Source organism: Montipora foliosa, chromosome 4 (genome assembly GCF_036669935.1).
Source record: "Montipora foliosa isolate CH-2021 chromosome 4, ASM3666993v2, whole genome shotgun sequence".
Taxonomy (NCBI): domain Eukaryota; kingdom Metazoa; phylum Cnidaria; class Anthozoa; order Scleractinia; family Acroporidae; genus Montipora; species Montipora foliosa.
In genome coordinates this window covers 42,217,824-42,230,323 of record NC_090872.1, presented here as the reverse complement: position 1 = coordinate 42,230,323, position 12,500 = coordinate 42,217,824, and the positions used below count along the sequence as shown (strand labels likewise).

Here is a 12,500-nt window from a genome sequence, read left to right as displayed (position 1 = left end):
AAATTATATAGCATAGCCTAGGACTAGTCTCGCTGTGCTATTGATCATGTAAAACCGCAATATCACTAAGTGTCCATAATAATAATAATAATAATAATAATTAATAATAATAATAATAATAATAATAATAATGTCCATAATATCACCAAGACACTGTGACAAAGTTCGTTAGTTCCACCAAGAATTGACCTTATCATGAGGGGCACAGGGTGAGCGCAATCAGCAAGAAACCTGAGCCCCAGAATTACCAGGACAGGCTATGGCACGGTGGTTGCCTGCACACTTACTGCAACGATGAGAGTACTTGCACGCAGAAGGCGAAGAACATTTGCCCCGGTTCTAGGACTTGCAAACAATCATTGCTGCAGAAGAGACAAAAGCTCTAGATGAACAAATCGCAATAACGACGAAAGGAAGAGTGGCCAGAATCCAAAGAGGCTGGAAAAGCGTGGCATTGCTGTGAGTTCGTCCATGGTGCGGCCAACGTTGAGCTAGTAAATGCCCCCAGAGCATGCCAAGGGTGCCCCCAAATAGCTTTAGTTTGTAACACTGCTGGCCAGCAATGCCTCGATTTTAACTTTGCCTAAATTTCATTTAGCCATATTTATTTAAAGCCCTATAAATTAACGCTTTACAAGATTGTCAACAACATTTTCTAGGTTACTTAAGGTCCACTAAACACTACTTTGCCACTGGCTTACTTTCTTCCAAAAATGTCCACGGGATTTATTTATCAGACATATATATGCTCCTGGACTAGAGGTTCACTCTATTTTGAAACTATACAAATCATTGAGTGTGTTTGTAATCAGGCAAGTCCCTTTTAGCAGCATGCTAAATTAAAGGTCTACAACGACTTTAATGGTTCAAGGTATTTTTTAACCTGGCAAAGGCCCGAAACCCTGAGATACTGCAGTGTACAATGTAACTCTTGGTGAACGAACGTCATACAAATAATTTCTGAGGTGTGTTTGATTATTTTTTAATGACTTTTTGAGGATTTCTGCTTGGTTCTATGAGGAGTTTAAAAATGGTTTTTAAAGGGTTTCAAGACAGTTCTAAGCAGTTTTAAAGGGTTAGGGTTAGAGGGTCTCCAAATGACCTGAAACCCCTCTTAAACACATTTTCTTATTTCTTAAACACACATGGGGAGTCTCAAATATCTTTAATGGGGACATTAAGTGCGTAATTAACCCATTGACGAGTAAAATCGTCTGGCGCTAGACAGAGTAAAATACTAAGTCTGGCCGGTTTAGGCCAGTTTGGGTGTCAAAGGGTTAATGGTACCATGGATAGCACCTACCTGATTAGTGAGTTTTTCATGGTATTCTTTAAGTCCATGGGGTCCAGAACGAATAGCCTCATGCACCTCTTGTGTCCAGTATATCTGACTCACACAGATTACAATCTGTAGTAATGAAATACAGTACATGCCTCACCTACTACAAGTAGCATCTCCCATACAAAATAAAACAAGCCTGCATGAAGGGCAAAGTTTTACTGTGGCCTAGCAGGGTACCCCAAAAATAACACTCACTATTTTACAAGACAAGTGCCAAAACCTGTTTGTCTACTGCCTTGATAAAGACAACATTGGAAAAGAACACAGAAGAAGACTCAAAAAAATCCCTTTATCATAATTCTGATACAGTTCATTCATGGCAACTCTAATCTGTGGCAAGCCTTGCATTTCTATCACAGCGTTACTATTGCCTCACAATTGAGCCTCTAATTTGGGACTTATATCAGTAAAAATTTACCTTCAATAATACAAACCTTTTCTTCTAAAGAAGAGAAAATATAAAAGAAACAATTATTGTTCCCACAAGACAAGGCATGCCAGTCAAGTTTCAGACAGCATGCAATCTTCCATATCGTCATGATAATCAGTTTCAATTTCAAAGCACCTTCTTCAGATCAAAATGGTAAAATGTAAGAAATGGTACAATCTTCATTTACCCTGCAACTTAAATAACTATGAACCGAAAATAATAAATACATTAAGAAAGTTCTCACTTGTCCAGGCCAAGATATCACCCAGACTTTTCTTTCATCAACAGTGTAAGCCTGGAGAGATTGAATAAAATACCACTGCAGTGAGCATAATGTACAGTGTACAGACCCCTTGTCCCTAAATCTGAAAGAAGTAAGCCACATACCTGTATAGCACGCTCAATGATATCCCTTATGCTCACCAGCATCACATCTTGCACCTGCAGAAGCCATTTCTCTACAGCACCACGTGCTTCAGATGTAGATATTGTGTCACTCAAGGGAACCTTAAAAATTACAAATCATGGATGTACTGAATAGGGGCAGTCGACCTTGTAAAAATCTCTGGATGTTCAAGACAAGCAGATTTCAGGCTCAGGAGTGTCTTTTGCTCACCACGTGCCCCACATAGCAAGTGCTGACCCATTCAACAAAGAACAATGGCATGTGCAAAGTTTTAGGAATTTTACAGTGCAGCTCAAAGATAAGCTAACTTTGCATACACGTACCATACATGGAATCCCACAAGTTCAAAATTTGCTTAATACAAAAACATCAATGAAAGGAGACCATTGTCAAATGATTATATTGCAGAGTCACAGCAAATACTGGAAACAAATAGACACACATTGCGTATGTGTGGTGGTGCAGTAACACAGCACTGGATAATGAGCTGCGTTTTGTCTTCCAGGAGATTCAAGTTATCTTTGCGAATATGTAGCTCTAATAGTACAAGCTATTGTTTTGGTACCGTATATCATTATAGTACCATGGTAGATGTCTTAGGTAAATAGCCCCCTGAGAGGACATGTGGTTACAAGTAAAGTACTAAATCCCAGAAAGATTGAAGAAAATAAAAGGGAATATTGGCTTTGAGGCTTACATGTTGATCATTTTCAAGTTCCCTTACAACTTCTTTTTCACCACAAGCATGCACTCTGAGCATCTGACAGCTTTCTCAGAGAAAAGTTCACTAAAGTAAATCCCTGTCAGGTGGGGTTAGTATTTGGATGGGTGACCTCAAAATAAAAGACTAAAATTCCATTTAACGCTCAAAAATGCAAACTAGGCAAGGTACAGATTTTTTTAGCCTGCTTTATGCAAAACAAATATTGATACAAAGTTTTTAGGATGAGAAGAAGAAATTTTCAGGAAATGTCGATCGAGAATATGTTGCCATCAGCAACAAAATTATTTGTGACATGAAAACAACTTCAATTTTGAACCGAGAACATAAAAAGTTACCCTTGTACTTCTGGCTGCACAAGTGAATCGCAAAATGGACCACGCATGTTTACTTGCAAAACAAAGGATACATCTGTGTCAAAATGATGGCAAGACACCACGTTTTGGTTTTTGTTAGTTCGGTTTTTTTTCCTTTCAAGTGTTTTAAAGATTGACCAGACAAGAAATGTGCATATTCAACACAAAGATCACAATAGCCCAACTCTTGAGGTTGACCACTGTTTCTGCAAAAAAAAACTCACTCTCCTACACGAGGTTATTTATCACCACGTAATTCCATCGTTTTGGAAATAGCAGCTGCTTTATTAGCTTATTTGAACGGTAAAATGCTCTCCATTAAAGGAAAAGATTTTCATTCAAAGTTTGTAAGATGCCCTAATTACATTCATTTAATTTTTCCACAGTGAAACTTGTTTTCTAAAGCACGTGCCGGCGAGAGGCTATGGTGAAATGATTGTGTTCCTAGTGTCACACAAAGTGTACATTTATTAAACAAATTGTGAGGGAGCAAAACTGCAAATAGTTTATGTAACATAGCGGCACCAAATTAGCACCTATTGTATATTACATTTCGCATACGCATATATAAGTAGGTTAGCACATTATGCAAAAGCGGAGAGCACACACAACCAGGCGGTGTGTGTGAATAACCAAAATAAAACTCCATCGACATCCGACTACAGTTTACTAGACAAGAGCAGTTAAAAACTGAGTGATCATTTAGAAATAACCAGGGTTTTCATTTGAGGCCGGACGCTGAATGTTTCATCCAGTTGTTTATCTTTTCATGTCCAGTACTTTGATGTCATAAATTTCTAGACTTAGTGCCTCCTTTTTTTCCCTTTTTCTTTTTGTTTCCCTTATGGTTGGGTCCATCGACATCCGACTACATGGTGGCAGCGTTTTACAAGAATAATTGCTAGAGTCAAATTGAAAGAGGCCAGCAGAAGCGAATTGTGGCAACACCAACATCTTTTGCGACGCCACAGATGAACTGGGACGCTCCTGATCCGATAACTGCATTCGCAAGATTCAAACAAAAATGTCAGCTTATGTTCTCAAGCGTTCTCAAAGACGCCGATGACGAAGAAAAAGTGAGCTATATTTTACTCTGGTCGGGTGAAAAAAGTCTGGACATTTACAACAGTTGGACATTCACAAAGGAGGAAGAGAGGAAAAAGCCTGCCATTATTTTCGAACGGTTTGAGAAACAATTGGAGCCGAAGACGAGTCATCGAATTCACAGATACACACTACAAGGAATGCGACAAGAACAAAGCGAGCCAGTGGACGATTTTATCTCAAGATTAAAAAACCTAGCAGCAAAATGTCAATTTTGCGACAGCACCGGAGTCAAAGACAGAGTTCTAGATCAGCTTATTTGGGGGTCAAAAACCCCGATGTCCAGAAGTCCCTCATAGGCCGAGACAAATCATTGACCCTTGCAGGCGCTATCGAGATTGCAAGAAGCCACGAGGCGACAAGTAAACATATGAAGACACTGGCAGAAAGTAGCGAAAGCCATCAAGAGGATAGAAGTGTAGATGCCATTCATAAGGAACAAGAAAGGGAATCCTGTAACAACTGCGGAAAACAACACCCGAGGAACAGATGTCCAGCGTACGGTACACTATGTTGAAAATGCAGCAAAGCTAATCATTGGCAATCTGTCTGCCGATCCAGTAAACGAAAACAATTTATCCAAGGAAGAAAGCCGGTTTTCAAAAAATCTATTCACACGATTGAAGACAGGGGCGATGAAGACAATGATGAAATTCTCACAATTAGTACAATCGAGGTTAACACCATACAAGACACACAACATTTGACGACACACGACACACGCGATGAAGTCTTTGCAACACTGGAAATAACCTAGCCTGAAAAGAAGCGGAAAATTAATCTCCAGTGCAAGGTGGACACAGGTGCACAGAGCAATGTTTTGCCAATCAGGCTACTTCGCATAATCGCCCCAGAGAAGTTTGATGATGAAGGAAACCTCAAACCAGAAGTACTGGAAAAGAATGAGGCCATCCTCTCAGCATACCGTGGCTCTCTAATCAAGCAGCTTGGCACTATAAACATCTCGTGCAAGTACAAAGAGAAGAAGATTAACTGCATTTTCTATGTCACAGATACTTCAGGGCCAGCTATCCTCGGTCTAAAAGCGTGCATTGCCCTAAAATTAGTCTCCCTCCACTGTACGCTAAGAACAAATCAATTAAACCAGGCTGATCCAACTAGCAGCTTCAATTCCCCAGCTCAAAATCCGGGTACTTGCAAGAAAAGCTCGAGTTCCATTGGAAGTCATGTACCAATGGAAGAGCGGCCATCAATCACAAGTAAACAAGAGCTGATGGATATGTACCCAGAATGTTTTAATGGCACAGTTGGATGTTTTGATGACTACACATACCACATCACACTGGATCCTGAAGTATCACCGGTGGTCCACCCCGGAAAGTACCTATAGAGTTGAAAGACAAATTACAAGCCGAATTACGCGAGATGGAAAGTCAAGATATCATTGCGAAAGTAAGCCAACCTACGGATTGGGTTAACTCCCTGGTCATTAGAGAAAAAGAAAATGGACGACTTCGTTTATGCCTCGATCCCAAAGACCTGAATAAGGCGATCAAAAGAGAACATCATCCCATACCCACACTAGAGGAAATCACACCCAAATTATCAAGAGCAAAGCTTTTTAGTAAGCTCGACGCTCGCAATGGCTATTGGAATGTCAAACTAGATGACGAGTCCTCGTACCTGACAACCTTCAATACACCATTTGGTCAGTATCGTTTCCTCAGAATGCCGTTTGGCCTACGAATGAGTCAAGATATCTTCCAGTTCAAGATTGATGAGACGTATCGTGATTGCCTGGGAGCCATTGGTATTGCAGATGACGTCACAGTCTATGGAAAAAACGACAAAGAGCATGACTTACACCTACATGAAACCATGGGACGTACCAGACAGGCCGGTGTCAAGCTCAATGATGAGAAGTGCGTTATCAAAACAAAGGAGTGCAGTTTCTTTGGTATGCTCTACACACCAGACGGTGTCAAACCCAGCCCAGATAAAGTCAGAGCCATAGAAAGTTTAGAACCGCCTAAAGACAAGAAGGAGCTTCACACCTTTTTGGGGATGGCAACCTACATGAGCTCATTCATCCCCAATCTAGCTGACCACACTGCCCCCTTAAGAACCTCTTAAAAGAGAACGTTGATTTCACATGGAATCCATCACATTCAAAAGCCTTTGAGAAGGTGAAGGCATTGATATGTACCACAACGACCTTGGCCTACTATGACAGAAGTGAACCAGTTGTCCTCCATGTTGATGCACCAATTAAGGGTTTGGGCACAGCTCTCTTCCAAAATGACAAGCCAATAGCCTTTGCATCGAAAGCACTTACCCCTGCGGAGACCAGATATGCTAACATCGAACGGGAACTATTGGCAGTGGTATACGGCTGCGAAAAATTCCATTCATATCTCTATGGAAGATTGTTCGTGGTTAAAACAGACCATCGTCCCCTGGAACAGATCCATAAAAAGAACCTGATGCAAGCACCTCCACGCCTTCAAAGAATGCTGTTGCATTTACAACCTTACGACTGCGTCATTAAATATCTTCCAGGAAGAGAAATGGTTACAGCTGACGCCCTGTCACGCCTTTCGCCGTTGGATGAATTTGAAGTGTCGGACATCAATGTGAAAGTTCACCATCTAATCAGAATCACCCCAGCCAAAATGGAAGAGTTCAAAAGGGAAACTGCGAAAGATGAAACCCTGCAGCTTCTAGCCCACAAAGTTATGCAAGGTTGGCCTGACAGTGGGAAGAAAATCGTTTCGGCGCTAAAACCATACTGGCCCCTACGCGATGACATATCAGTAGAAGATGGGCTGATACTTCTTGGAAGCCGTGTTATAGTACCCGAATCCTTGAGAGGCAACATCTTGCAGCAAATCCACTGAGGGCACTTTGGTATGGAAAAATGCAAACTACGAGCCAAATCCTGTGTTTACTGGCCAGGCACATACAAAGAAATTGAAAACCTTGTAAACTCATGTTGTGTTTGCCAGAAGTACCACAATTCCCAGCAAAAGGAGCCAATGATACCAACAGAGATCCCTTCAAGACCATGGAAAACACTGAGCGCAGACCTTTTCTACGTTCAACAGTCGTGGTTCCTCATAGTTGTCGACTATTATTCCAAGTTCCCATTTGTCAAGAAACTTCAAAACCTCACATCCGGGGCCGTTGTTAATGAAATGAAAATGCTATTCGCAGAAAATGGAATCCCAGAATCTCTTCGATGTGACAACGGCACTCAGTTTACATCCGGCAAGTTCCATCAACTGGCAAGCCAGTACGGGTTTGAAATTGTAACGTCATTTCCACATTACCCACGTGGCCATGGGTTCGTTGAACGCCAAGTCCAAACGGTTAAGAAGACGATCCTGAAGTGCAGAGAGACTAAAGAAGACATAGATCTAGCCCTGCTGGCTCTATGAACAACGCCCCTGAGTTCCAATATACCGTCACCAGCTGAATTACTGAATGGCCGAGTATTTAAATCCACACTTACTGGTAAGATCCAGCCATCAAAGAACTAAGAGGAAGTTAGAAATTGGCTCAAAGCGAGACAAGACAACCAATGCCACTATTACAACAGGAATACCAAGGAGCTCCCTGAATTACACAAGGACCACGCTATCTATGTACAAGACCCTGTGAGAAAGACATGGAATCCTGCTAGGGTCATAGATCAGGGAGAAACACCCCGCTCATATCTCATAAAAACTGGAACTGGTGCCCAATTGCGAAGAAATAGAATCCATCTTAGACCGAATAATGCTTCCAACAACTCGGCAAACAACTCTTCGGATTGCGTGTCCCAAAGAAGCATGACTGCACAATATTCAAGCGCCATTCTACGAGAATCCACTGCGGCAGGCAATTCAGCATATGACCCATCAAGTGGCAATTTGATTATACAGCCCTCAAGCCCCAATCCACAATGTTCTAGTGTAACAGGAGAAGCCGAGAAAGGACCAAGAAAATCCCGCGTGGGACATGAAATCCGGGCACCGGAAAGACTTAATCTCTGACGCTTGCTTTAATAGTTGATATTAGTATGATACATAAACACCAGACAGAAAATCCCTATATATAATATATATATATATATATTTATATATTTATATAATAACCCAAGTTATTCACGAATTTTGATTGGCTCTTGCCTATGATCTATTAGAGGACAGACGCACGATTGACGTCACCATCAGCTTTTATGCGAATAAAGTTTAATTTATTATTATATAAAACAAATAGATTCCATGTAGCCGTGGGTCTGTTTAGTAATAGATCACAGAAGACGTCAAAATGTGGTAAGAACATCAGTGACACACTCGGCTATCGCCTCGTGTGCCAATTTTTTGTTCTTACCACATTTTGACGTCATCTGTGATCTATTACTGAACAGACGCACGGCAACATGGAATCTATTTGTTAAATTGTTACTAGACGTTGGCCCGAATGAAGATTTTGTGTTTGTTTGTTTTCCATTTAATTAATATAGTTTTAAGAGAAGGGGATGTAACATAGTGGCACCAAATTAGCACCTATTGTATATTACATTTCGCATACGCATATGTAAGTAGGTTGGCACATTATGCATGTAACATAGCGGCACCAAATTAGCACCTATTGTATATTACATTTCGCATACGCATATATAAGTAGGTTAGCACATTATGCAAAAGCGGAGAGCACACACAACCAGGCGGTGTGTGTGAATAACCAGAATAAAACTCCATCAACATCCGACTACAGTTTACTAGACAAGAGCAGTTAAAAAACTGAGTGATCATTTAGAAATAACCAGGGTTTTCATTTGAGGCCGGACGCTGAATGTTTCATCCAGTTGTTTATCTTTTCATGTCCAGTACTTTGATGTCATAAATTTCTAGACTTAGTGCCTCCTTTTTTTCCCTTTTTCTTTTTGTTTCCCTTATGGTTGGGTCTAAAGAAACATAAGACAATCACAAGAAATTCTTCAAATTAACAGGAAGTCACATCGCTTTCCTTTGCTTAGTAAAGGTAATAATCGATCAGTTGGCGTTTCATTCACGCAATCAGTTTAGTTTTTCTTTTGTTTGTTGTTGTTGTTGTTGTTGTTGTTGTTGTTTTTTTTTTTTTTGGGGGGGGTGATGCAAAACATAAGTCACAAGTAACAGGTCATTGTTTTCGAATACAGAAACAATCCTAAACATTTACAAATGCTAACATTAGGCCTAAAATTAGGCCAAAGGTTACCTTTGGATTCTTTCTGTATTGGTAAACCAATGACCTGTGACCTGTCTTTTTCACTGTCTTTTTTGTCACTTTTTTTGTTCTCCAATCTCAAGAATGTAAACAGCATTTCTCAGAGTTTCATTTACAGTAATTTTTAGGGGACCTACTGTAGACCTCCTTGAGGGTTCAATCCCAAGGCACATGCAAGCGTTAAAAGAGAAAATATACAAATACTTTTGTTATCAAATCCAGTACTTCGAAAAGCTATCAAACCCATGAATAACACGAACTTTTCAGTGGTTCCATCAACACGAGCCTTGTCATTAGAAATGCAGAGGTTTGGACGACATTAGGCACTGCAAGGGTCCTTGATGCTATGCTAAAGCACTGAACAAAGAATTTACACAGCCAAAAAATAAAAATAAAAAAAAACACAAGATGATCGGCAGACATTTGGTGCACCTTGACCACCAGTTTACAGGGTGTTTCAAAAGTTCGTTCTGATATTTTGTTCGCTTATATTTCAGTACTTACTATAACTACCTATTGGAAAATTAAGTATGTTATTCCTGATAGACTTTACACTGTACATCAAATAAATTAAATAATATATAGATTTAGCCAACTTGAAGCCTAAAAGAAGAGCTCCCTGGTTATTTATTCTTACTGCCTGTAGGTTTAGTGAATATAAAAGGTTTCGAATTGTCCGCATTTGTCCATCCATAAAAAGAACAAATGATCTAGTGCCCAAGGAAAGAATTTGTGGAGTATCTTCTTCCGCTAAGTATGAGCTATTACTGGTATTCTGTTTTGTCATTGTCATTCTCTTTCGCTCTCCTTTCGTTTCTGTTCTAGACATAGGTCCTCCAGGCATCATCAAACCTTATCAGAGCTTCTAAAGATATGCCAAAACTTGCAAAACAGAGAAAAAAAGGAGCTCTTAGAAAATTAAAAATAAACACTCAGCTTTAAGTTTATATATGCTTGACTTGAATAACTGCGTAGCCACCAGTGTGGACCACAGGTCTCATGATATGTCAAACTGGATTGAAACCAGCGAAAAATGCAGAAAGAAAACATGTTGCAAACTGTTTTCCACCTAAACACGAAAAGCGTTGACTGTGTAGGAAATATAGTTGATGTAGTCTGGCTGTGTAGCCCCATCGAGCCACAGAAAGCACACAAAGAATTCAGCCACGCTTATGTTTAGGTGAGCTAACCTGGGTTTCGTATTGTATGTGTACTATTGATGTGTTACTCATATATTTTGGTTCGCTTATGTTTGAGCTGCACTGTACGTGGTGTATGTTCCCCAAGACAAGAAACATTTCACTAAAATTAAACTGCATCCATGGTTAATATTTCTGTTCTGCACAGGTGATCAAATTCAAGTGTAGTTATTCTTTGTGGGTATTATTTTTGGCTTCGAGTAAATGCAGCTGTTTATCTTTCCTCAAGGAGCTGACTTTAGGGGACAATTAGGGACGCTAATTCTCTGTATTCCATGATATGACTTATGTTGAAGTTGGAGAGACAATGAAGGGGACACGACCTTCATATCAAGAATGGCATGCAGCTAATAACTTGCATTTCTACATGTTGTAAAAAGACACATCTGCTAGCAGAGTGCACAAAAAATGCCCAGCAGAGGAAACAAAATATTCTTGGTTAGTTTGCAAAAAAAATTAAGGGCATATAAATATCCTACAAGGTAAAACCATTCATTCCTTGGATATCCCAACATTAACATTCAGGTCCCAGCCTCCCAGCCAAATAAAGAAACCCTCATCAATAATTCATTTTGAAACCACGGGAAATGTGTTGAGAAGAATACTACTCCATCAATACCTTCTCCCCTTCACTACTGTACATATGAGTGATATCCAAAGAAGGAGTGAACTCCAACTTGGCAATTCCCTCAAAGCACTTCTTGAGATGTGGCTGAACACGGTATGGATCCTTTGTTTCTGACAAAATCTCCAACATCTCATCATTGGACAAAAAGAAAAATCTAAATGGCAATTCAAATGAATAATATATTATGCAAGAGAAAAATACTGTGCAATGTACCAAGGCTTTTCTTGATTACCCCCTCCACAAAAATGCTAGCCCAAAAATTGCCGCTTGATAAATTTCTTTTACATCCCAGCTCCAGAGCTGGATACCCAGATTGCCCTCGGTTTCCTTCCTGATATACAGTAAAAATCGAGGATCAAGAATCAAGCTTTCACTGGGACTGTACCTTTGACTGATACTGTATTTGAGATCAGTGATAATAAATTACTCAACCAAAATAAATAAAATTAATCGCCAATGGCATCAGATTCCACCCAACCATGCAAAAAAATTTCCAATTCTTGCTATGGTTTGTAAAATGAGGAATGGTAGTTAAAGTGCCTATCACCTCGACACAGCTTTCCACCTTATTTATTCTCTGAAATCGTCCCAAATACATGTACATTGTGTTGTTTTTAGAACCTTTGGGTTGAAAATTTACTTTTTTATTTGCTTTGAAAGACGGAAAAAGTGGTTACACTTTGACTGATAACCAAGTCATGAAGGGGAATGGGCTTAAGAACGGGTTGATATCATATACTGCTTTGCATTTTGCTGGTTCTTTGAAAAACAGCGATGCAAATTAATTTGTGACGTCAACCCGGTTATCGAACCTATTCCCCTTCATTGTTTGGTTCTGGATCAAAGTATCACCACTTTTCCTGTCTTTCAAAGCAAATAAAAAAACTGGAATTCTCAATTCTAAAAACAACACAACGTATACAACACAATTTCGGAGAATAAATAAAGTGGTTAACTATGTTGAGGTTATAGGCACTATAAAGGATAATATTTAAACCTTATTAAGCTACAATCTTGGCCAAAATTGTTGAGAAAACTCTGGACTAAACTCTGATCACAAGTATGAAAAAGAAGCTCTCTTTTTGTCCCCAGCCCCCCCA

At 39.8% G+C, this 12,500-nt stretch overlaps 1 protein-coding gene across 2 annotated transcripts in view; it reads right to left on the bottom strand.

The window, feature by feature from the left end:
- LOC138000821 (dynein axonemal heavy chain 12-like) overlaps positions 1 to 12,500 on the bottom strand; it is a 249,655-nt gene that overhangs the window by 115,830 nt on the left and 121,325 nt on the right. For both annotated transcript variants that reach the window (XM_068847482.1, XM_068847481.1), the window contains 4 exons: positions 11,392 to 11,554; positions 2,160 to 2,279; positions 2,017 to 2,067; positions 1,304 to 1,408 (listed from right to left, as the gene is read on the bottom strand). In XM_068847482.1, coding sequence (XP_068703583.1) covers positions 1,304 to 1,408; positions 2,017 to 2,067; positions 2,160 to 2,279; positions 11,392 to 11,554 — 439 coding nt within the window. The remainder of the gene's footprint in view (positions 1 to 1,303; positions 1,409 to 2,016; positions 2,068 to 2,159; positions 2,280 to 11,391; positions 11,555 to 12,500) is intronic.